Raw genomic sequence first — 26,591 nt, forward strand, 5'->3', positions numbered from 1 at the left:
CAAGAGGCTACAACTGAATTAAAAGTAAGTTACCCTTAAATACAAAACTATTTCATATACAAACGTTTTTATTATCATAATGTGCGCATGGATATTTCTGGTGATTTTTGGATTTCTTTATCTCAGTTACAACCTATTAATTATTGTGGACTCCCAGCATTCTCAAATGCCATAAAGTTTCAGGAGGCTCACAACACAAATATATATATAATGCAAAATATAGGACGGGATAATTGACATACATCACTTACTGTAAAAATTATATTCATATCACGAGGCCCCAATTATAGTCAGTTTTTAATACTAAAGTTGCTCTCCTGGGCCACCCAGTACCTGCCAGCTGCAGACACTGGTATGTCTCTGAGTTACCTCCCAGAGGAAAATCTAACTTCTAGTAGGCTATATTTCATAATGGCACCTTAACAATGTTGCCCCATTCTATATCTCAACTCTCATCCCAAAATGCATATGTAGTTCCTTTTCTCTGATTTTGAGGTCCACCTCTTTTCTTAACCACTTCCTATTCTTGGCTTTGGTATTCTGCTAGAGCAGGGATCCCCAACCTTTTTACCTGAGCGACACATTCAAAAACTCCTGAGATTTGCAGTTATGGGCTGTGATTGGCTATTTGTGTATTGGCAGCCTACAGGAGGCTCTGTTTGGCAGTACAACTGTTTTTATGCAACCAAAACTTGCCTCAAAACCCAAAAATAAACATTTGCTTTGGGGCCACTGGGAGCAACATCCAAGGGGTTGGTGAGCAACATGTTGTTAGTGAGCTACTGGTTGGGAATCACTGTGCTAGAGTAACAGCCTATTATACTCCTCTGCCATTGCTATCACAATGTTCTCTTTCTACAAACCTTTAGATGTTCCATCTTGACCCACTTGTCCAAGGATGTATATCTTATTCTCGCTGCACTTATCAAAATGTAATGCTGATTGGTTGCTAGGGGTCAACCTACACACAGGGCAACTGATTTGGGCAACACCCATGGTATTTCCCATTGCTAAATGGTGATCAGTGGTTTTTCAATCAAACTCTAATCTGTCTTAACCCTAAGGAGTGATGATAAGCTCATAAACTCTACTTATAACTAATGTACTTAACACATAAAATGAGTTGTTTAAACTGGGGGGTTTAAATGGGAAGAAAAATCAGGTTAAGTATGTTCTTTCTCTAACTCATAAGAACTAAGTGTGTGGTAATGAAACCACTCTTTAATTATGTTTCCTGCACTCTCTTGTACAAAAAATATTAAAAACTATAGATTCTGTAATAATTCAATAGGCAAACTGCTTTTTTAACATAAGCCCTAACTAAATCAGATATAAGGGTTCCTTCTAAAAAGCTTTCCAGTACAGGTATGGGATCGATTATCCGGAAACCTGTTATCCAGAAAGCTACAAATTATGGAAAGTCCATCTCCCATAGACTCCATGTTATCCAAATAATCCAATTTTTAAGAAATTATTTCTTTTTTCTCTATAATAATAAAAATGTACCTTGTATTTGATCCAAACTAAAATATAATTAATCCTTTTTGGAATAAAATCCAGCCTATTTGGTGTATTTCATGTTTACAGGATTCTCTAGTAAACTTAAGGTATGAAGATCTGAATTAAGGAAAGATACATTATCTGGAAAAACCCAGGTCCAAAGCATTCTGGATACCAGGTCCCATACCTGTACTGTAAAGATCTGTAAAGAACCAGAACACGTAAAAAACATGTATCCGTGATAATTTGGTGAAGAACAACATAGATTCACTAGACTAAAAAAGAAATACTGAGTATAAGAAATAGGTGAGAAACAAAGCAATCGGTTGAGGTGAAGAAAGTGGAAAAAACAGAAGTTTAATGATGGAATCCTTCTGCCATATCTATGAGAAGTTAGCAGGAGATAATCCCTGAACTTTATATCATTCTGTATTACACAATAACACCTACCATTTTGGAGACAGTTTTTCTCTTGGCTCCAAAGATTTTCTCCCCCCCCCCCAATGGAAAAGTCCCTACTTCTTCAGAAGTCAAAATAGCTATCGTACTGTCTTTGCTGCCATCACATGCCACGTTACACGAGACCGTAAAATAATAAAACAACACTGATTTTAATTTCCTGAGAATCTTTAAAATATCTGAGGGAGAAGTAAGACATTTTTTCCAACCTTGCTCACAGTGCCCTGCCATTACAATAAATACATACGTCCATATGCTAAAAACTTGCAGACTGATAAAGTCTTCTTCTGTTACATTTATATTTAGTCTGGTTCTTTTCAGTGGAAATTTTTGTACACCCAGATTTATATGGAGAGCTTCACATTCAAGATAAGATAATAAATATGTCAGATTCCAGGCAGAATTCTGAGGATGTACCATTGCCTGTATAATAGCTCTAAACTGGCAGACGCCACGTCTCTTAGCCCAAGTCCGACTTCAAACTTACCACTGAGGCTCAGCGAGCACGTCACCAGCATGCACTGGTTTCACTTTACACATCAGAGATGATGGTTAAATGAGCAGCAGCCACATAATATCTTAGTAAATTAAGGGAGACCAGGAATCTTGGATTTAGTACTATTCCCCATTCATGTGTGTTCCATCTTTAACACCCCATTTTTCCTTTTGTGTTGAGCCCTCCTATAATCTTACACAACAGGCGCTAAGTGTGGGGTTGTATGGATTGTGACTAGAGCACGGTTTGCTAAGATATGGATTGGATCCCCACAATGGGTCACAATCCTGTTTAGGGTGGGTCACCGTGACCCTATTTAATCAAGTGAAATGCCTTCCTGCACTGATACATATGATTTGCTCTTAATTATATATCAAAGACAGGATCACAAACTGACTCCCCAGTCTTATCTTGGTCCCAACCAAAAAAAAAAAGCAAATGAAATATAGGAAGGACCAAGAGAAAGTAACTGAAATAAAGGAACCTTGTTTTCTGGTTATACAGTTGAGCTTGGGGCAGCGACTCTGTTTGCATCTGTCAGCTCCATGGACACTGAAGCTGTCAGACTTTTATAGAGAAGACACAGTGGAGTTGTAGTGATTAACTGTAGATTGAGATCTTAAGGAAAGGATGGCGAAAAAAGAATTCCACAAGGCTTGTACTACACTGAAGATGCATTAGGGCAGGGATCCCCAACCTTTTTGAACCCATGAGCAACATTCAGCAGTAAAAGGAGTTGGGGAGCAACACTAGCAAGAAAAATCTTCTTTGGGTGTCAAATAAGAGCTGTGATTGGCCATTTGCTAGCCTCTATGTGGATTCTCAACCTACACTGAGGCTCTGTTTGGCAGTGCACCTGGTTTTTATGCAGCCAGAACTTGCCTCCAAGCCTGGAATTCAAACACAAGCTCCTGCTTTGAGGCCACTGGGAGCAACATCCAAGGGGTCGGAGAGCAACATGTTGCTCACGAGCTACTGGTTGGGGATCACTGCATTAGGGCAATGACACACACATATGTGATATTTGTCGCCCGCAATTTGTCGCAGCTACAAAACGACAGAGAATACCCTGCTATAGACAATACTGAGAATGAAAATTTCCTGGCTTTTTGTAGCCATGATAAATTGAGGCGGGCAAATAGCACTGTGTGTGTCATTGCCTATAAAGGAACAGTAAGAAGAAGAAGAGGATCCCCAAATCTGCCTGTGTGCCGAGACCTAAACCAGGGGTGTCCAACCTGCGGCCCAGGATGGATATGAATGCGGCCCAGCTTGAAACACTCGGTTCCCGAGGAAACGTCATGTCGCAAAGGATATAGGAGGGGGGGGACTCTTCCCATTGCCCAATTAGTAATAATAATAATATAATAAGTCTATTTGATATCCAGGTGTCCCATATTCCAGTGTATAGCTCTGGTATTGTAGTTCTTTTCTGTGTATTTTCTTTACTGTTACAAATTAAAAGTGTTTGTGTATTTCATGTGAGGCCCCAGACAATTTGTCTTTTTCCAATGTGGCCCAGGGAAGCCAAAAGGTTGGACAACCCTGCCCTAAACAGTATATAAAATTTGGCACATGCATTGTGCAGCCCGTAGCAGAGATTCAGACTCGCAGATAGAAAATTAAATTTAAAGGAACGGTAACACCAAAAAATGAAAGTGTTTTAAAGTAATAAGAATATAATGTACTATTGCCCTGCACTGGTAAAACTGATGTGTTTGCTTCAGAAACACTACTATAGTTCATATAAACAAGCTGCTGAGTAGCAATGTCGGAAATTGAAAAAAGGCTACATGGCACAAGATAATTAGTGGATAACAGATAACATTATGTTCTACAGAGCTTATCTGCTGTGTAACTTGAGCCTTTTCTCATTTGAATGGCTGCCCCCATTGCTACACAGCAGCTTATTTATATAAATAATAGTAGTGTTTCTGAAGCAAATACAGCAGTTTTACCAGTGCAGTGCAACACTGCGTTATATTTGTATTGCTTTAAAACATTTTTATTTTTGGATGTTACTGGTCCTTTAATTCATGCTGGATCTATGCACACTCCTTAAAATCTGACTTTGGTGCACAGAGAAGGGACCTGCTGTCAGATAATGTAATTTTCTTATTTCGTTTAGAGGCTTTTGTGCAGCAGCCAAGGACATGTTTTATTTGCACTACAGTGAGGTGTATGTTCCAAAATAAACCTGCCAAGTGAATCCCTCTCTGATGTGAGCAATGAAAACTTCCCCCAGTTCCCAAACAGTGACCTGCTGAGAGTTTATTGCAGAGATAATAAGGTCCCAAGTGTGTCCCCAGGATCCAAAGTTGCTAATTACCTTATTTTTACGCACACCCTTTCCTCTTGTCCACCCTTGCTCAGTTTCATGGGGGAGGGGCTTTGCACAAGTGAGAGGTGCATGTTGGACAAGCCCAGGGGCTGTGGGTGGATCACAAGATCCCGTGTGAGGACCAGAGCAGCCCGAGCATTCACATCTCCAGGAGCCTCACAGACAGGAGGGGAATGGCATCTCCCATGCTAGAGGTAAATCACTTCTCTGCTCATAAAGGGAAACAACTTATCTGCTAGGGGGAAATAACTGCCTTTTAGAGGGGAAGCTAAAGGGAAATTAAGTAGAATGGAGTGAGACTTGTGTTTTGCCTCGGAAGTCTGTCCGTATCCCCCCCATTTGCGCTGTATTATTAATGCGCTCAGGTACAGTCTGGGCTGGGACGAGCAGCCAATCCAGGGCAATAGAAATCATCATGCGCAAATCACGGAATAGTGAGAGATGCAATATTCCCAGAGCTGATAATGAATGGCAAGATTGCGGATCTGTCTTGTCTATTTTAGCTGATACGTCTTTCTAAAATGCTTGATGATGTCTGGGGTGGGATAAAAGTCAAAAGGGAAAACACTAGTTATCCAAATGTGTGGATTTCTTGGGGCATCATAATTGGAAGGGGTCATCTATTGCCCCAATTCAGATAGTGGGAGATTGTTACAAGTTTCATTGTTTCAAGTGAACCCGTGTCCTTGCAGTATAAGTATATCATATTTATAAACCTCTGACTCCTTCATCTAAAATTATCGGTTTTTTTAACCTTATAGCCTAAGAACATATATATATATATATATATATATATATATATATATATATATATATATATCTATATCTATATCTATATATATATATATATATATATATATATATATATATATATATATAGATAGATAGATATAGATATTATGTTCTTAGGCTATATGGAAAAATATATATATATCATAGAAGTCGCACTCACAGGTCTTAAAGTAAATTAGAAAAATCTTTAATGTGGTCACAAAAAACTAACGTTTTGGCTGGGACACCAGCCTTTCTCAAAGTGGTGTCCCAGCCGAAATGTTAGTTTCTTTGTAACCACATTAAAGATTTTTCTAATTTAATTTAAGACCTGTGAGTGCGACTTCTATGGACCACATGACTATTAATATTTAGAGGACGGAACCAAGGCAATTGTTTTTCTATTTATCGTGAGTGCCGATATCCAACCAAAGTGTGTGTGTGTATATATATATATATATATATATATATATATATATATATATATATATATATATATATATATATATATATATATATATATATACAGGTATTGCACCCATTATCCAGAAAGCAGAAAGCTCGGGACATGGTGTTTTCCGAATAACGTATCTTTCCGTAATTTGGATCTTCATACCTTAAAGGACCAGTAATATCAATTTTTGTTTTTAAAAAAAATTCATTAGTATACATCGGAAAAAAAAAACCACCAAGACAAATTGAACTTTAAAAGTCTTTATTAAGAATTAACTTACTGAAACTCCGCTTGCGCTCTTCTTCAGAAAACAATCGGGAGATCCATTGTGCGCCTCTCGATTTCTCCTCCCTGCCTTCCTTATAGGAGATAGCCAGGGAGAAGTAATCAAGCGCTGCACAATGGATTGTTACCTTTTCTGAAGAGGAGCGGAAGCGGAGTTTCGGTAAGTTATTTCTTAATAAAGGCTTTGCGATTTTTTAAGTTTAATTTGTCTTTGTTTTTTTTTTTGATTTTACTGGTCCTTTAAGTCTGCTACAAAATCAAGTGAACATTAAATAAACCCAATAGACTGGTTTTACTTATATACTTAACTAATAAGGATTAATTATATCTTAGTTTGGATCAAGTACAAGGTACTGTTTTATTATTACAGAGAAGATTTGGATAAAATGGAGCCTATGGGAGATAATTCTGAGCTTTCTGGATAATGGGTTTCTAGATAACCTATCCCATACCTGTATATATGTATGTATATATATAGTTCTCTTTCTCTCTCGCTGTAGGCTTAGGTTCCTTTCAGGTGACCTTACTTTCTCCAGTATAAATTGTATGCACACTCTGTTGCACTTTCAACTTGGATTCAAGTCACATATGTGCAGTTCAACACAGGCATTTGGACCAGAACTGCAGCTGTTTGGTGTGGCTGGCTGAATCTGCGTGTGTTGGACAGCACTCTTGGCACTCTCATTTGATTTCAGTAGACGCACATGGAACTGAACCAATCCAAGCACTAACAGGCAGTTTATACTAGTCAGTTCATCCACAATCAGATTTAAATCTTGAATAAGCAAGACATAAACTGGCCATAGTTGTACAGATTATTAGGTTATATGAATGTCCGTTCCAATCTTCCGACCTTCAACTGACCATTCAGACTAATATAAAGTAGTAAAGAGAACAAATCACATGATGCTCGGGCCATTAATTGACAGACAATTAGTAATACGAAAGTTATGTCCGACAAATAGTGGTGACAGTCTCCCATTGATATCGTCAGATAGGCAATACATACAGAGATATTATCAGTAGCCGATATAAATAATTTAATCTGTCCAATCAACTGAACGACCAATGGCATGAAAAATGTTGGGAAAATCCACACATGCCCCAAAACAATTTTACAAATGATCGTTTCGTACAATAGTATCTTTGTATCTATGGCTGTCAGCTCTTCTGGGGAGGGAGCTCCTTACAGCTACGTCCTGCAGTTTCTTAGCAGTTCTATTCAATTGCTTTTACTGGACCCAAGTGTTTTGCTTTGGCTCTGCACTGTGCATCATTGAGCATAATTTGTGCTAAAAACATTTCTTCTAAGTATGTTTAAATATATTGATATGAATGAGAGCTTCCGCATGGCTTGCCTTATTTGGAACATTTTCTAAAGGCTTTAGCAGAACATTGCAATCTGTATATGGCTATTTGGGTTTAGTTTCCGTGACATTCTGTTGAGATGCAATACACAGTCAGTATAGGTACAAATACAGCTGTGTCTGTACACTTTACTAAGAGACACTACACTACTAGTAAATTGGGTATATTTACATTTATGTGGGTGCCATATAATATAGTTCCATGTCATTTACAACTGAGAAATATTTTTGAGCAAGTTTTTCTACCCTACAACCATTCAGCTTCTGGACAACGGCAACTCCCAGAATCCCTTGAGGGTCAAAGGTTGATGAGCAATGCTGGAAGCTGTAGTAAGACAACAAGAAGCCACATATTGTTCATCCCTAGTGTGGACTGCTGTTTCTCTTACTGGGTCAAAATTAAAATAAAATCTCTTTTAAAGAGATGATTTCGTCATTAAAGGGGATACTATATTAACCTTTATTATATTATAGGTGTACCTGTTCTAACATTGTTTCAGTTGGTCTTTATTATTTATTTGTATCTTTATTTTTTATTATTAGCCTTCCAGTTCTGACTAATTCCAGTCTACAACCTAACTGGTTGCTAGGTTACTGATACCTGCAACAGATCAACTGTAAGGATTCAATGTTATTTTTACATAGTTACATAGTTAAATCGGGTTGAAAAAAGACAAAGTCCATCAAGTTCAACCCCTCCAAATGAAAACCCAGCATCCATACACACACCCCTCCATTATTTTGTATTCTTGTTTATCGTAATTTGTATTGATTATCTTTTTTTTTTCCTACTGATGTTCCATTCTGAAGGATAAATACACATTGTCCTAGGATTCTGCTGTCTTATCCTAATAAAGTTTAATATTAAGGTGAGCTATCCCTTTAACAGCTTCCTCTGGCGCATTGACACCAAACCAATTTACTTTCAAAATAAAAATGTCGAATTGTTTTTACAAATGTTTTTTGACAAATTCTAAAGCCGGTTGTTGCTTTCCAACTTGAAGAGAATTTTGTTTAACTTGAGAGCCACAGGGAGTAGGGCAGGCGCTTGTAGGAACTCAGGATTCCAGCCCAGTCCTTGCCTGTATTCCAGATCCAGCAGAGTTAAGATTTTCAAAGACTATTTACCATCATAGAATCCTGTCTCTCCTCTCAACCAGAAATAAGGGCTCAGTTTGCGGATTTAACCAGAAAGGGATTTTGGGTCCGGAAACAACAAAGTTTATTTTATATTTTTCCCCCCTCAAATCCTCTAAGGGGAATATATTTCTAACTCTGTGGTTAGGACAGTTTTCAAAGGGAAGAACAAGGCAGAAGCCAATTTAACCCAAATGCTCCCAGAGATCAAGTGCCTTGTTTTAATCCCTTTCTTGTGTAATTGTCACATTTCACATTAGACTGCAAGCTGCAAGAAGTTATTCCAGTGTACTCAATATTGCTTAAAAGCCTAGCACAGTCTGTGAGTAACATGGGCTACCCATCTACAAAACAGATCTGCACATTATGATGGCTTTTAGTGCATTAGTGCTTACAGGCCTTAAAGATAGAATACTGGCAAAAGGGAAAGTAACTCTCTCTCTCTCTCTCTCTCTCTCTCTGTGCCATATTTATCTAGGAGACCTAGAATTTGCCACAGTTACATTCCACCACTTGTATGGCATTTGTAGGAGCATATTTATTGAGTGAATTCACCATTTTGGTGTGTGTGTGTTTTCAAGTATAACCCCTTAAAGGGGTGGTTTAACTTTAAGTTAATTTTTAGTATGTTAAAGAATGGCTAATTGTCTCAGAATATCACTCTCTACATCAGTGATCCCCAACCAGTAGCTCGCAAGCAACATGTTGCTCTCCAACCCCATGGATGTTGCTCCCAGAGGCCTCAAAGTAGGAGCTTATTTTTGAATTTCAGGCTAGGAGGTAAGTTTTGGTTCTATAAAAACCATACAGAGCCTCAATATAGGTTGACAATCCACATAGGTTCTACCAAATGACCAATCACAGTACTTATATGGCACCCCAAGAACATTTTTCATACTAGCGTTGCTCCCCAACTCCTTTTACTTCTGAATGTTGCTCATGGGTTCAAAAGGTTGGGGATTCCTGTTCTACATGATATTAAAAGTTAATTTAAAGGTGACCAACCACTTTAAGAAACATAGTTCACCAGGAACTGACCTGGCACAGGAGGAGTTCAGAATAGTGATGTGCGGGTCGGATAAAATCGCACCGGAATCGCCCTCCCTCCACCTACGCCTGCCCGCATCCGGGTTCCTTTTATAGACCCGCCCTGCCGACGATGTCACAAAAGGTGCGGAGTGATCAGGCGTGAGGCTATAAAGCTGGAAGCCAGCATTTGAAGGTGGTGGGCGGGGAGAGCAGGAGAAGAGCTCAACCCACACCCGCCACCCGCGAAGAGGAGTGTGAGGTCAGCCGAACGGGTCCCGCAGGTATCGGACCGGCCCGCACATCATTAGTTCACAGATTACATTAATTCTTAAAAAAGGGGATTTGCTGATTGTTATCACCCTCCACAAAGCAAAATACAGTTTGTTAAAGGGGTTGTTCTCCCTTGAGATAACTTTTAGTACACTGTAGAGAGTGATATTCTGAGACAATTTGCAGCTGCTTTTTATTTTTTATTATCTGTGTTTTTTTTATAATTATTTAGCTATTTATTCAGCAGCTCTCCAGTTTGCAGTTTCAGTTTGCTAGGGTCCCTATTACTCTAGCAACCATGCATTTATTTGAAAAGAGACTGGAATATGAATAACAGATGACTTGAACAGAAAGATGAATAATAAAAAGTAGGAATAACAATACATTTGTAGCCTCACAGAGCGACTGCTTTCTAGATGGGGTCAATGAACCCAATTTAAAAGCTGGAAAAGACAAATAATTGAAAAACTATAAAAAAATAAATAATGAAGACCAGTTGAAAAGTTGCTTAACACTGGACATTCTATAACATACTAAAAGTTAATTTAACCACCCCTTTAAAGGGGTTGTTCACCTTTTGAATTTTAGTATGGTGTAGAGAGTGGTATTTGGAGAAAATTTGCAATTAGTTTTCATTTTTTATTATTTGTGTTTTTTGAGTTATTTAGCTTTTTATTCAGCGGCTCTCCAGTTTGCAGTTTCAGCAATCTGGTTTCTAGGGTCCAAATGATGCTAGCAACCATGCATTGATTTGAATAAGAGTTTGGAATATGAATAGGAGAGGTCTGAATAGAAAGATGAGTATTACAAAATAGCAATAAAAATAAATTTGTAGCCTGCCAGAGCATTTGTTTTTAAATGGGGTCAGTGACCCCCATTTGAAAGTTGGAAAGAAGCAGCTACGTAATTTATAAACTACAAAAAACAAATAATGAAAACCAATTGAAAAGTTGCTTAGAACTGGTCCTTCTATCAACTTAAAGGTGAACCACCCCTTTAGAGGGTATCTCCACTGTTTCCATGCTCTCCATCGTTACATAACAAAAGAAAATGCAGTTGTAATCAAATTTCAAAGTTACAGTATTTGTAAATGTCAGTGCAGTTGAAAACAGTGTATGTGTATCACTTTCGGTTCTCTGGTTCTGGCTCTTGAAACAATGTAGTAGAAGTTATTCCTCTTCCGGTAATGTTAATCAGCTGGCTTCTGCTACATTATTTCAGGGGACAGAACCATAAGTGCAGAGAATATTAACTACCGGATAGATACGGCCATCAGTAGCAATTACAATTACAAATAACTTTATACACTTTGTGAATGTGCATCTTGAGTGAAAAAGTTGCTTAGAATTAGATTTTCTTTCATTCTGCAAAAAAGAATTTGTCTGAGACCCCTCAGTGTTAATCAGTCTTAGTAAATGACCATACATAAATATATTAGAGAAGTTTTCTGTCTCATGGCAAACTGTAGAGCTTACACTCTTCATTTGGGTAAGCGGTAATTAGTAATAATAACATGTTTTCATACGACCTGAACAAATATTTTACATCATATGTACAGAGCAGCTATCTAATTATGGGAGGTGAAAATAATGCATAAATATCTGTTACAGTTTAAACGTAAATGAAAAAATGATTATGACGTAAAACTATGTAGCCTGTGTTATAAAAAAGTTTTCACTTAGCACCCTGTTAGTTCTTTATGAACACAATTGGTTTTTCCGTGTTTGTTAGAGGCCTATGGAAGAACAAGTGAAAGCACACATCTGAACATCTAAATTACATCTTTGATTACATGTTTACTAAACCCACTTCTTAATGCATTTCTAATCACAATTCCAACATGTGTAAATGTATTGCACAACAGTCTCTGGGAAGGGACTGTGGCTGTGGATAGCAGGTATAGTAGGAAGAGATGGTGCCTATAGTAACAGTGGTATAATAGTCTCTGGGAAGGGACTGTGACTGTGGGATAGCAGGTATAGTAGGGAGAGATGGTGCCTATAGTAACAGCGGGATAATAGTCTCTGGGAAGGGAGTGTGACTGTGGGATAGCAGGTATAGTAGGGAGAAATGGTGCCTATAGTAACAGTGGGATAATAGTCTCTGGGAAGTGACTGTGACTGTGGGATAGCAGGTATAGTAGGAAGAGATGGTGCCTATAGTAACAGTGGTATAATAGTCTCTGGGAAGGGACTGTGACTGTGGGATAGCAGGTATAGTAGGGAGAGATGGTGCCTATAGTAACAGCGGGATAATAGTCTCTGGGAAGGGAGTGTGACTGTGGGATAGCAGGTATAGTAGGGAGAGATGATGCCTATAGTAACAGTGGATAATAGTCTCTGGGAAGGGAGTGTGGCTGTGGGATAGCAGGTATAGTAGGGAGAGTTGATGCCTATAGTAACAGTGGGATAATAGTCTCTGGGAAGGGACTGTGACTGTGGGATAGCAGGTATAGTAGGGAGAGATGGTGCCTATAGTAACAGTGAGATAATAGTCTCTGGGAAGGGACTGTGGCTGTGGATAGCAGGTATAGTAGGGAGAAATGGTGCCTATAGTAACAGTGGGATAATAGTCTCTGGGAAGGGAGTGTGACTGTGGGATAGCAGGTATAGTAGGAAGAGATGGTGCCTATAGTAACAGTGGATAATAGTCTCTGGGAAGGGACTGTGACTGTGGGATAGCAGGTATAGTAGGGAGAGATGGTGCCTATAGTAACAGCGGGATAATAGTCTCTGGGAAGGGAGTGTGACTGTGGGATAGCAGGTATAGTAGGGAGAGATGGTGCCTATAGTAACAGTGGGATAATAGTCTCTGGGAAGGGACTGTGACTGTGGGATAGCAGGTATAGTAGGGAGAGATGGTGCCTATAGTAACAGTGGATAATAGTCTCTGGGAAGGGACGGTGGCTGTGGGATAACAGGTATAGTAGGGAGAGATGGTGCCTATAGTAACAGTGGATAATAGTCTCTGGGAAGGGACGGTGGCTGTGGGATAACAGGTATAGTAGGGAGAGATGGTGAATATAGTAACAGTGGGATAATAGTCTCTGGGAAGTGACTGTGGCTATGGGATAGCAGGTATACAAGGTAGACACAATCTCTATAGTGGCAGTGGGATAATAGTTTTTGCAAAGGGGCTGATACTGTGGATAGGCAGTTATAGTAAGGCAAGATGGAGAGTGTAACTAACAAATAATAATTACCCAATCTATGGCTCTGCTGTTTAAAAACAAAGTGTCAAACTCTAGAGTGTCAGAAGATTGGAAGTAAAAATTCAGCATTGGGGCTTTGAGTCCTATGTTTTACATATAACTGGACCGACAAGTTCTGTTTTATTCGTGGTGCATCTGCAGACAGAAATATCTTTTTAGGCTGTCAGATGTGGTATTTTGTTTGCTTAAGTGTGCATTTTCTGGGTAAAATCTTGTGTCTGACAGTGTGCGTCATGACAGGATGCCATTACATATCTGCCATTTCTTAAAAATACTTCTGTGTGCAGCTGGGCCAGAGATAAAACTGTCATATTGGACATGAGTCTTACCCCAGTATGTAATAAAAGGCACTTCTTTGCCCAGGTGCAGTAACAGACAGCAACCAATAAGATGTTTGCTTTTAAACTAGGGATGCACCGAATCCACTATTTTGGATTTGGCCGAACCCCCGAATCCTTTGCGAAAGATTCAGCCTGAATACTGAAATGAATATGAATCCTAATTTGCATATGCAAATTAGGGGTGGGAAGGGGAAAAAAAAATTTCTTCCTTGTTTTGTGACAAAAAGTCACGTGATTTCCCTCCCCCTAATTTGCATATGCAAATTAGGATTTGGTTCGGCCGGGCAGAAGGGTTTGGCCGAAATCCGAATCCTGCCGAAAAAGGCCGAATCCCGAACCGAATCCTAGATTCGGTGCATCCCTATTTTAAACAGTAAATGCTTCCTCCTGATGTTTCTGTAGGTGATTAGACCATGCCTCCCAACTGTCCCGATTTTGACAGCAGTCCCGGATTGTTATTGAAATGTCCCGACTTTCTCTTTGATCTCCTGCACTGAATAGCCAGATAAACAATGTTTCTAACTTAATTGGCTTTTTGCAGAGAGCCCAGAACATAAAGCAGTTGCATGTAGATACTTAATTTAAGATAATAAAAAAGCAATCGTAACAATTTAAGATAAGCTTTTTGTCCCTCTTTCTATTTCCAACATGTTGGGAGGTATGGATTAGACCAGTAGCAACATTCCACCTTTTATTTCATTTCCAATGCATAATCCAGTACCAATAAACCTTGGCTAATAACAGCTCAGTTAACAAATTATGGACACAGAGACAACTGTGAGCTTTATAAATAAATGAAATACATTTCCATGTCACATTTGGCTGATATTGTTCATGTGAGCATTCGGTTTTTTTCCCCAAATTTCAATTTGTTTTAGATTGCTGTTATTGGCAGTTTTTAAATGGTTCCATTTGGTTGTAGGGTAAATATTTAGAGTCCGGTACCAGATTTAGAATGGATATGTAAACATTTGAAACGTTTATTCTATAAGCCTTTCTTGTATCCTGGGCTACTGTGTTTGGAGACTCTGTTTTGCTTGCCCCTATCTGGAGAAACCACTGGCAAAACCAGTCTGTCATGAGAGTCAGATGCGGCTGATCTTTGTAGCTTTAAAGCTTGCTTGGATATGTAAGGGAGCTAAAGTTGTTTTAATAATAATGTTATCTTATCTAGATAAACCTTATTCGGCTGTTGTTAAACAGCAGCTCCCAGAATCCATTGAGAATGTATCTTTGTTTTTTAATTTTTGGGGTTTTTGATTTATCTATTTGGTCAGCAGCTCTTCAGCTTAGAATTACAGCAGCAGTCTGGTTGCTAGGATCTAATTCACCCTGGTAACCAGTCAGTGATTTAAAAAGGGTTTTCACCTTTAAATTAACTTTTAGTATGATGTAGAGCAGGGGTCCCCAACCTTTTTTTACTCGTGAGCCACATTTGAATGTAAAAAAGAGTTGGAGAGCAACACAAGCATGAAAAATTCCATGGGGATGTCAATTAAGGGTTGTTGTTGGCTGTTTGGTAGTCCCTTCATGGACTGGTAGCCTACAGGAGGCTCTATTTGGCAGAACACCTGGTTTCTATGCAACCAAAACTTGCCTTGAAGCTGGGAATTCAAAAATAAGCACCTGCTTTGAGGCCACTGGGAGCAACATCCAAAGGGTCGGTGAGCAACATGTTGCTCGCGAGCTACTGGTTGGGGACCACTGATGTAGAGAGTGATATTCTTCTGAGATCTTCTGCAGTTGGTTTTCATTGGATTTTTGAGTTATTTAGCTATTTATTCAGCAGCTCTCCAGTTTGCAATTTCAGCAATCTGGTAGCTAGGATCCAAATTACCCTAGCAACCATGCATTGATTTGAATAAGAGACTGGAATATGAATAGGAGAGGGCTTGAATAGAAATGTGAGTAATAAAAAGTAGCAATAGCAATACATTTGTAGCCTTAAGCTGGCCATAGATGTTGAGATTTTTAAAAGATCAGATCCTGATCGTGAGACCACGATCTTCTCAGAACGATCGTACGATCGTACGAATTTACCATCAACTAAAAAGACCAATTTACCAGGAAAACAAAGGGGAGCTGCCTGCTTGGCCCTGCAAACATAGAGAGATTGCACTGGGACCGACAAAGATTTTTTGACCTGGCCGATCAATTTCCCGACAGATGTCGGCCGAAAAATCGTAAGATGTACGATCGTTCGAATACCACTAACCACACGATAATTGGTCGGGCTTCCGGCAAGAAGAATCGTCGCGTCTATGGGGAGCTTTACAGAGAATTTGTTTTTAGATGGGGTCAGTGACCCCCATTTGAGAGCTGGAAAGAGGCAAATAATTCAAAAACTATACACAAGACAAAATGAAGGCCAATTGAAAAGTTGCTTAGAATTAGCTATTCTATGACATAGAACCACCCCTTTAAATGAGAAGTTGGAAGATGAATAGCAGAGGGCTCGAATAGAAGTAAAAGAATGAAAAAGTAGCAATAACAATACAATTGTGGCCTCGTCAAATGATGGCTTTATGCCTGGCGGAGTCAGCAACCCCCATGTGGAAGCTGGAAAGAGCCGAAGAGAAAGGCAGATAAAAAAAAAAAACTATAACATAAAAAATGAAGACCAATGGGGCACATTTACTTAGGGTCGAATACCGAGTGTTAATTAACCCTCGATATTCGACTGTCGAAGTTAAATACTTCAAATATCGAAGTCGAAGGATTTATCGCTATCGAACGATTAAATCCTTCAAATCGAACGATTTTCCTTCGATCAGAAATTTTTAGTTCAAATCGTTCAATTCGAAGTCGTAGTCGAAGGTCGAAGTAGCCAATTCAATGGTCGAAGTAGCCAAAAAAAACATTCGAAATTCGAAGTATTTTTTATTCTATTCCTTCACTCGAGCTAAGTAAATGTGCCCCCTTATGTATAATGGGATGTTGCAAGGCTTGTTTGCCCAGCGTTCCCTAAAGGAAGCCATGGCTATTCTCTGTCTATATTGACAAAGTAATAAGCAATAAGAGATGTCAATTACCCCTTTAAAATTCACAGGGAAAATTTATCAGTATATCAACAGAATATTATCACTGAAAATGAATGGTCATTATATGATATGAGAAATATAAACTTATTAAAAGCCCTACCAGGCAAGTTAAAAACCAAGCTTTGTGCTCTGGGATATTTTTAAATTTGCTCCCCTTAGCCGAAGGTGGGGATGCATTTGGGTGGGATCACGAAACATTAAAAATAATTTGTATAAAACCAATAGGGACATGCTTGAAATTCTGTGGATAATGAGCAGCCTCAGACGCTGGCTTAGCAAATATAAGCCTGTATGCTGAGGTCAAAAAACCCCAGAATCTCTCGCAAAATATTATTTGAGGAAGACATATATAGATTGGTATTCTGCCCACTCATGTAAACACCTTGCACTGTATGATGGTGCAACTATAAGGAGACTTTCACTAATGGGAATGCTAATTAACCCATTAGGTTCTAGAGTGTACAGGGGCTACTGAGATTAGATATTGCTATTAGTACTCCAGGTCCTGCTCTTGCTACTTTTGTAAGATGAATATCATTCTGCAATGCAGACATAGCCCATCGTAGTGCTTTACTAGTTGGATGTGGATGCTGGAGTTCCATTTCAACAATACAGTAGCTATTAATTTGTTCTGTACATACAGGTATGGGACTTGTTATCCAGAATGCACAGGACCTGTGGTTTTCTGGATAAGAGTCTTTCCATAATTTGGATCTTAATACCTCAAGGGGCAAATTTACTTATCTCAAGTGAAGGAATAGAAGAAAAAATACTTCGAATTGCGAATGTTTTTTTTGGCTACTTCGACCATCGAATTGGTTACTTCGACCTTCGACTTAGAATCGAACTATTCGAACTAAAAATTGTTTGACTATTCGACCATTCGATAGTCGAGGTACTGTCTCTTTAAAAAAAACTTCGCCACCTAAAACCTACCGAGGTCCCCATAGGCTTTCTAACAAATTTCTGATCGAAGGAAAATCGTTCGATCGTTCGATTCGAAGGATTTAATCGTTTGATTGAACGTTTTTTCCTTCGATCGTTCGATCGCAGGAAATGCGGTAAATCCTTCGATATTCGAAGTCGAAGGATTTTACTCCGACGGTCAAATATCGAGGGTTAATTAACCCTCGATATTCGACCATTAGTAAATGTGCCCCCTAAGTCTACTTAAAAAAACTATTCAAACATTATATTAAACCTATTAGGCTGGTTTTGCCTCCAAATTTAATTATTTCTTAACTGGGATCAAGTATAAGGTGCTGTTTTATTATTACAGAGAAAAGGGAAATCAATCTATGGGAGCTGGTCTTCCCATTATTCAGAGCTTTCTGGATAACGGGTTTCAATCCCATACCTGTGCTGCTAAATCACAGCAATGTATTATCTTATCATATGCCATGTGGGCTACTAGGGATCATTTCTTTTGCAGTCTGATTTATAGAAAGGAAGATTGAAGACTTAGGCTTCTATAAAATATATACTAAAGATTCCCTTACTAAAAGTAGGAATTACCTATTGCTTGTACAACTACTTCTAGACTCTCTTTACAAGCCCATGGTGTTGTTGCTCAACTGCAACTCTAACATCTTGAATGTTGTTGGAGGCTTCTGGAAGTTGTAGTGCAACAACCATTGGAGGAATCCATAAAGTAACTTACTTTAATTTTTGTTTTTTGAAATTGGAATCCCCAGCCTCCCTGCATTGCCCTGAGACCCCATTTAATCTCTCTCTCCAGTCCTGTATATGGGAATGCAGCCTTGTGTGTTCTTGGCTAGCGGGAGACACACTGTAATAAGTATGTTTTGTCTGCACATAGTTATGGGTTGGCAAAATGTAATGAAAATTATGGTTTTGTACATTTGAGATACAAATAGGATTTGTTTAACCTTTTTCATCTATGTAAGAGGCCAAATCTGGTCAGAAAAGCAGTAGTAGTTTCTGTATTCAAGAGAAATAAACAAGAGCAAAAGATAATTTCCCCATTTTTTTTTCCAGTTTTAAAAAAGTGAGTGTAAGTAGCACCCAAGTCCTACATGTAATGGATTTACCAGGACCGTGGGCACAGGGGCAGGCTTTCAAGTCAGCTTTAGACAAACTGCCAGCCGCAGTTTCTCAATGGGAGTTGGTTCCTTTCCAGTGAAAGCTATTGGTTTGTGGGCACCAGATTCATTGGAATAGTCTCAGATATATTTTTAAATAATTAACGACCTTTTAACCGAGCTGGAAACTTTTCATACAGGGGCTGCCGGTGGTTATTGGTTGATATCAGTCCTTCCATACTAACAAGTTGCCTTGAACACTTCCTAATGGATACAGTTAATGGAAAAATATCCTACATTTCCTATACTTTTCCCCTATCATGGCTGAATAGGCAATTACATTTGCCACAATATCTTTTTCCTGTTCTAGAGGCTGCACTTAAACATATTAAACATGATTTAAAAATGTGCCCACAGGTCTGCAAGAGCTCAGATATCTTTATATAATGTGATTTTTTTTTTGTGTTACATGGTACAGTAGACAGCCGAAATGTTGCAGATGATGTTTTAGGGTTCTGTACCAGCCCAAGGCACGGCAATAAAGATCTGTACCTACAAAGATCCCACAGTAGCTGCCCACCATTATTTCTGCATAAGTCACAATACAAGGCTAATTAATCATGTTTTTATTACATGACAGCTCTGAGACCAGCACCATTAGCATCAAAATGCAATAATCATCCCTGTAGCATCCGCTTATCTGACTGACAAACCTCATTTCCTGTTTGATGATTTGCAACGACCCCTAAGCTTAGCTTCTTAATAGCTGCCCAGAGCCTACTGAGCATGTGCAGTGCCGCAGACACTCCTAACAAAAATCCAAGATGGGGAGTTCCTGTGACAACTTTGAAGGCTTTGATCATAATTCAATAATTCAAAAACTAAATAAAAAGGAAAACGTGAAGGCCAATTGAAGTTGCTAAGAACACCCTAAAACTTAATGTAAAGGTGAACCAACCCTTTAACAAAGAGCCTAATTCTAGGTTGTAAACACGAAGAGCAAAGCATTAAAGCTATCTGAGACTAATTTAGTTGAGGGAGATTGTCCCTTGTGGCTATATGGAGACCTGTGATATCATGTCAGATATTGTGTATAATGAGTCTAGTGCGTGTGTAGACACAAAGAACAGGAACTTCAGAATTAGCATATCTATAATGGGATATCAAATGAAAGCCTAAAACATCTACTTGAATGGCAAATAGCCCCAATTATTGTAGGATACATTGTATAGCTTGTTCAGTTAGTGCCTAAACAGTACTAAAAAATGTTTTGTAATGAGGTCCCTGCCCTGAAGAGCTTACAATCTATAAGGAAGAGTAGATGTACAGAAATAAAGCAGGGAAGGAAACAAGTGCATGAGACAGAGGTGTGTTGCTGTAAGGGAAGAGTATGAAAGTGAAATGCTTCCTTTAGATTTTTGTTGCAGTAATTTTGTTATATTGGGACATGGACACAGTTAATAAAGGTAGTGTATCTCTAGCTGCTAGACCAGTTTTCTTTATTGCTACCATTGCAGAGTTGCACATCACACTGGAATCATGTAACTGTATTATTATGTTACACCTTCACTTTAAATAGCCCTTCTGAATAATTCAAGGGAAATGTATACCCTTGTAATGTTTCTCATTTTAAAGAAAGTACTCTCTTGTGTGCACTTCCAGCTGTAAGAAGCTCTATGCCAGGGGAATTTTGTGCTTTTTTTGGTTGAAGTCCCATCCCCCTTGAGGTCTAACATTTGTTCAGGGCTCCCCTTAGCTAATAATATGGTTATAGAATGATGTATGATAATATTGTATTAGCAGTGTTTTGTATATAGTTCCAAGAATATCTAGGAGGCAGAAGTATGTGTTTGCCACAAATTTCACCCCAACTGACCTTCCAGCAGGGCTTCCATGAGTATCCACGAGCATAAACAGACAATCTCCCCAAATATCCTCCTAAATGACCTTTAGGCTGAGCCCATCCAGGCCACTGCATTGAACCCCATGGGGGGGGGGCAGCACATCAGTTTTGCAACCATTGCTCTGTGCAGTGTCAATACTGCTCCCATCCAGCACCATGGCATGTTCTGGTGAGAGATGTGATGTGGGCTGAGAAAGTGAGAGGACTGTATGTAGGGTGACATTTTCAACTGTAATGTCAAACAGAGGGAGTGGCCAGGTTTAGTGAGTTTAAGCAGTTCAGTCTTGGACATGTTAAGCTTAAAGGAATTGTTCAGTGTAAAAAAAAAAACTGGGTCAATAGATAGGCTGTGCAAAATAATAAATGTTTCTAATATAGTTAGTTAGCCAAATATGTAATATATAAAGGCTGGAATAATTTGATCTATAACATGTCAGTCAGAACACAGTAACCAATCAGAGACTTGAGGGGGAGGGGGGCACATGGGTCATAACTGTTGCTTTTGAATCTGAGCTGAATGCTGAGGATCAATTGCAAACTCACTGAACAGAAATGTACCATGTGGCCCCCCTTCAAGTCGCTGAAAAGCTGAAGTTGGATTCTGGCTGTTTTATTAGACATCTGTTCACTCCAGCCTTTATACATTACACTTTTAGCTAACTAACTATATTAGAAACATTTTTTATTTTGCACAGCCTATCTATTTACACAGTTTTTATTTTCACACTGAACTGTTCCTTTAAGGTGCTGAGCAGCTATCTAAGATGCAATGGCAGTAAGGCATTGCGTGGTTTTTGCCTGAACAGCAGGGTTGAGATCAGGGCAGGAGAGGAAGAACTGTGTGTCATCTGCATAAAGGTGATAGGAGAATCCAAAAGATGTGATGAAGTCACCAAGAGAGAAAATGCAAAGAGAGAAAGACCCTAGGACAGACCCTTGGGGCACCCGAACAGAGAGATCAATAGGTTGAAAGGTATTGCCAGAAACTGTTACACTGAAGGTGCACATGGAGAATAGGATGACAACCATAGTAAAGCAGAACCACTGATACTAAGCTTATTGGTGCACTGGCTGCCAGCTAGTGTCACACATGGTATTAAGTCAGTGAAGAAACCACCAATTTACTGCCTTTTGCATCTGACTGTCAATGCACACTTAGGGCAGATTGAGGACATGAGTATGCATTTTCACAACAAAATCCACCCAGTATGTGTACAGGCCAATGCTTTTTAAATATGAGACAGTATTTTACTGTTTTGTACGTGATATATTTTTTTGGAGACCTGCAATTTTTGGGGGGTATAGTTTCTCTTTATGAAATCCTGGCTTAACAAATTTAACATTCAAAGATCCATCTGATAAACCTAGGAGTTTGTTGTAGTAACATTATAAGTTTGGTTTAAACATATAGATCCCAAGCAAGATAAACTTTAGGGCCTTTTATCTTCCTCTTCATGTTTTTTTTAACCCCAAAGTCTTTTGCTTAATTTTTAGGAAGAAGCTCGTTATGTTTCCAGCCCTTTAGCAATGCTCACTGCTGCCTGTAACAAGTTTGGGGGTTCCAGCCCTATCAGGGATTCAACAGCTTCAGCCAAATCTGGAGTGAAGAAGCCATACAGCCAAGTCAATGACTTCACTGCCTCAAAACTAATGGGGGATGGATATTCTTCTACATACTTAGGGGGAAGCAATATAATGACGTCATGTGGGACCCCCCCTGCATCATCAAACTACGGAGGAGAGTTTGGATCTTTCGCTCATTCCTTCCCTTCCTCTTCAGGATGCCAAGAACCCAAGAGTCTCTCACAAGCAGAGTGTGTGCCTGGCGTGTACACTTCATTAGATATGGGACATCCATATGGCTCTTGGTACAAAACAGGCATTCATCATCCTTCTCTGTCTAGTTCACCCCCAGGCAGTGGTGGTTCATGGTGGGACATGCATCCAAATACAAACTGGCTTGGAAACCAGTCACAGACGGATGGGCTGGCAGCTTCCATGCCACCTGTAACAAGTCCAGTAGGCATGAGCACCCAATATAGTGCAGAATACACCACTCTTACCCCTGCCACATACCCCTCTGTGGGATTTCCCTCCATCTCTCCTTCATCAAGCCCATCCCCATCTTCACACCTCCTGTCACCCTCCCAGCACACATTGGCCCCAGAAATGTACAAGCCAAAGCTTTTGGCTGCTAACCCCTTGCTAGAAAGCCCAGGGTCTTTAAAGGCCCAAAGGGGAACATCATATGGGAACTCTGGCCGTCCGACATGTGACTGTCCAAACTGCCAGGAGCTGGAGAGACTAGGAGCTTCTGCTGCAGGTCTGAAGAGGAAGCCGGTGCACAGCTGTCACATCCCTGGCTGTGGAAAAGTGTATGGTAAAGCTTCACATCTCAAAGCTCACCTACGCTGGCACACAGGAGAGCGTCCTTTTGTTTGCAACTGGCTTTTCTGTGGCAAACGCTTCACGCGTAGCGATGAGCTTGAACGCCATGTGCGCACCCACACACGTGAGAAAAAGTTCACTTGCCCACTCTGTGCAAAAAGGTTCACTCGCAGTGACCACTTAAGCAAACACCAGCGCAGCCATGTTGATCAGCCAGCAGCAAAAGATGATGGAGTTCAAGGAGATGGAGGAGCAGTGGGCGAGAGCTGTGGCGAAAAAGGCATAGTATTATCCGAAAGCTCACCAGCCGGTGGTACCCAAGAAAGGGCATCTGGTAGCCCTGGCCAAGGAGGCTTGTTAGAAATATGATGCTGAAGAACTTCCATAACAGGCCACAGGCTTATTAGAGCTGTACGGCATCTATAAAACACCTTAGCAGCTGTGCTCTTGCTTTGTGATGCAGGCCGCCTTTTTAAAGATGGGAAAAGTGAAGGACAAACATAGGCTAAAGACTGTGCCTAAACTCTTGGCTCTTGAGCCAGAATGGAGGCAGTGTGTAAACTGTGTATCATGTTTAAATATTTGCAAAATGTATTCCCCCTGGTAGTGTGTGTTCTTTGCACAAGAGGATGAGTTATTTATAGTGTTAACATAGGGAATCTAATTTCAACACATTCAGAAATATGAGCTAACTGGTCTACTACCCCCCTCCACTTCCAGGGTTTTACTGGACAGTGTAACCCAATGGTTCATGAAGCTGAAACAAGCCCCTCTAGCACTAGAGGTGCATCCAGTACAAGTGAAAATAGTGTTATTGTGTGATCTTTATTCTTTATGATGAAATATGAGCAGAGGGGGGCTCTTGTGCTATTACCTAAAATGGGAAGTGGAAACTGGCTGCCATGCCACTTAATAGAATACACACAATTGATCAAAACAACCCCTGTGCCATTGTAGAACAAACAGTATGGGGTTCTACTCCCTTGGGTATTCTATATAATTGGCACAAATGCATGGAATGGTTTTATGGTGATGGAGGAACGAAGCTGATCTAGGTTCAGTTTTCCTATTCATGTGTAAAAACTCATTAAAAGGGAAAGTTAACCTTAAACTTAGCCTTTCATTTGACTTAGACATTTGTATTCCAAGACAGTTTACAGTTTTCTTCATTGTTGTTTCATGTAAGTTTATTTATTGATTTTTTTGTTTATAAAATTAATCAACCAAAATATTTTAAGAAATACATGACTTGTAGCATTTTCTCTGTATAAAAATGCCAGATCTCATATGTGTCTCCTGTTGTTGACTATAATGGACAACTGCCAACAGATTTCCATTATAGTCAATTACAGGTTGCAGGGCTAGGTTCTGGCATTTTTCTGCCAGTAATACAATGTTGTACGGTGCCCTTGCACTTGTGCCTCCCATGGTCATGAATGGCCCCTTTTATTTATATGTATACAAGACATTTTCTTTTTGGTGTCACTGATCCTTTTATGTATTGTTCCCAGCTCATCAGGGTGGAATTTTAACATTTTAGCATTGTGTTTGAAGTCAGGCAATGATTTAAACACCTGAAAAGAAAATTATTCATTCAAATCAAAATTCAGCTTTTGGTATTTCTGTATTATAATGTCAAAATGCTAAACAAAACCCCACCCTGTCTATTGCATTCGGTGTTGGCATGATACATATTCATGACCTGCCCCCAAAGGCCCAGCAAAACAAAACTAAAAGTATTTTATATAGTATTGTGTTCTGTAGTAAGGCTACACAGGGCATTTTTACTTTATAGTGTTACTTTCCCTTTAAATGAATGGAAAATAAATAGCAGTGGGACACCATAGATTAGTGTCTCTGACTCTAGCAATGAACCATGAGCAGTTTGCATATCCATTTTTATTTTTTAACTGAAGGCATAATAGAGATCCTCTTTCATTTAACTGCTCATTTGGACAAAAGAGAGGGGGCAATGTGCCTTTTGCTTGAACGTGTAAGTGCTTTAAGATTTTGCATTCCATAGTGGTGCTAAACAAGCTCGTCCTCTCTGATTCCATTTGTGCGTGGGCCAATGTGCAAACCACAGAGGGTCCCACTGATGGTAAATGGGTTAATGCTGTGGAAATGTTGAAGTGCACTTTCATAAGCTGTATTATTAATATTGCACTCTGTACTGTAAGCTGTGGGGAAGCCATACATTACCATGATTAGTTACCTGTAAAATTAGATGTATTTCCCACAGACATTACTTTGTTTTTTAAGAGGTTTTTTTGCGTGTTTTAAAACATATATGTATTGCTAAAAACATAAGGTTTTATAAGGTTAAGTCACAATGGTGTAACTAGAAGTTAGTAGGCCACACTGAAAAATCATGTTAGGGCCCCATACTTTCCAGAAACTGGCTTTTGTCTAATATGTATAATGTATATAGAACTTCCACATCATTAAATACTACATTGGACATTTACGCTCCTGAGTCCCCCCGGCAGCCACAGGTTCCTGTTTCTACATTCCTGCATCCCGTGATGTTAAGGTGTATTTTGTGAAATGTATGACCCCTCTAATGTGATTATGGCTGTCCATATGTTTTCAATACAAACATAGTCGACCCAGAGTATTCTATTTGAATGTCTCGCATACAGACGATTGGTTGAGATAAGATTCATAATATATTTTGCATTTGAACCAAGGACCTGGGTCTGCATTAGGAAATGTAACAATGAATTTTATATAATCACACAGGTACAGTTATAGCACATCGGGTTATACATTTTATGCAGTATTACAAGAAAACTGATTTTATTGTAATTGCTGCACAACGTTGCACATTCTAGTAATAACAGTGAAAAAAGCCATAACTCTTCCAATCTCCCGCTGAGAACAGAATAAGAAGAATTCTGGATCATGGCAAAACAAGGAGCCAGGGAAGGTTATGTATGTATTTCACCAGTATATGAAATGGAGATTTCCCCTTTAGTTAGGGGTTGGTGGGTAATGTTTGCCTGTTTCACCTTTGTTCCTGGCTCTGATAGATGAAAAGGGGTATGTGCACTAAAAGCCAATCTAGTTCTGTTTTCTAGTGCCCATTTACATAGTCGTCAGTCTGTGCTAAGAAGAACCCAGCTGCGAAACTCTGCCTTAGTGAGAGTAGAGAGGAGCAGTTTTAGGGAGCAGTTGCTCAAGTTTGGGAAGGGTGGCTGTGCAGGGCCAAAGTTGTTCTAGTTCTCCTTTAAAAAATAATAAAAATAATTTCAACAGGCCAAGCATGTACTTGGAAAAGAGCATGGGAAAGTATATCTGCACCATTGGTACCAGAAATTAAATGCAGTGGGCTACACAATGCATTTTTCTCTAGGGGTCACAGGCAAGTAAGCATACAAACCCCTTACTAGGCAGACCCCTTACAAATGTGTTACCACCCCCGAAGCTTACCTAATAAACTGATGTTAACGGATGACCTTCTATTTAAGTGTGTGTAACTTTACCTTTGAGTCTATTTTATTTGAACTTCTTATTTATTTGTATTTTGTGCTTCAATAAATAATAATTATATGTA

General features: G+C 39.3%; 1 protein-coding gene across 3 annotated transcripts; it reads left to right on the forward strand.

Annotated features, from left to right (window-relative positions):
- sp7.L (Sp7 transcription factor L homeolog) lies at positions 1-26,591 on the forward strand. Of its 3 annotated transcripts, XM_018244663.2 has the most exons (3): positions 4,940-4,990; positions 8,484-8,542; positions 22,142-26,591. In XM_018244663.2, exon 3 carries the CDS (start codon positions 22,175-22,177, stop codon positions 23,402-23,404), a length of 1,230 nt encoding a protein of 409 aa, XP_018100152.1. In that variant the 5' UTR covers positions 4,940-4,990; positions 8,484-8,542; positions 22,142-22,174; the 3' UTR covers positions 23,405-26,591.

This window comes from Xenopus laevis, chromosome 2L, assembly GCF_017654675.1.
Source record: "Xenopus laevis strain J_2021 chromosome 2L, Xenopus_laevis_v10.1, whole genome shotgun sequence".
NCBI classification, from domain to species: domain Eukaryota; kingdom Metazoa; phylum Chordata; class Amphibia; order Anura; family Pipidae; genus Xenopus; species Xenopus laevis.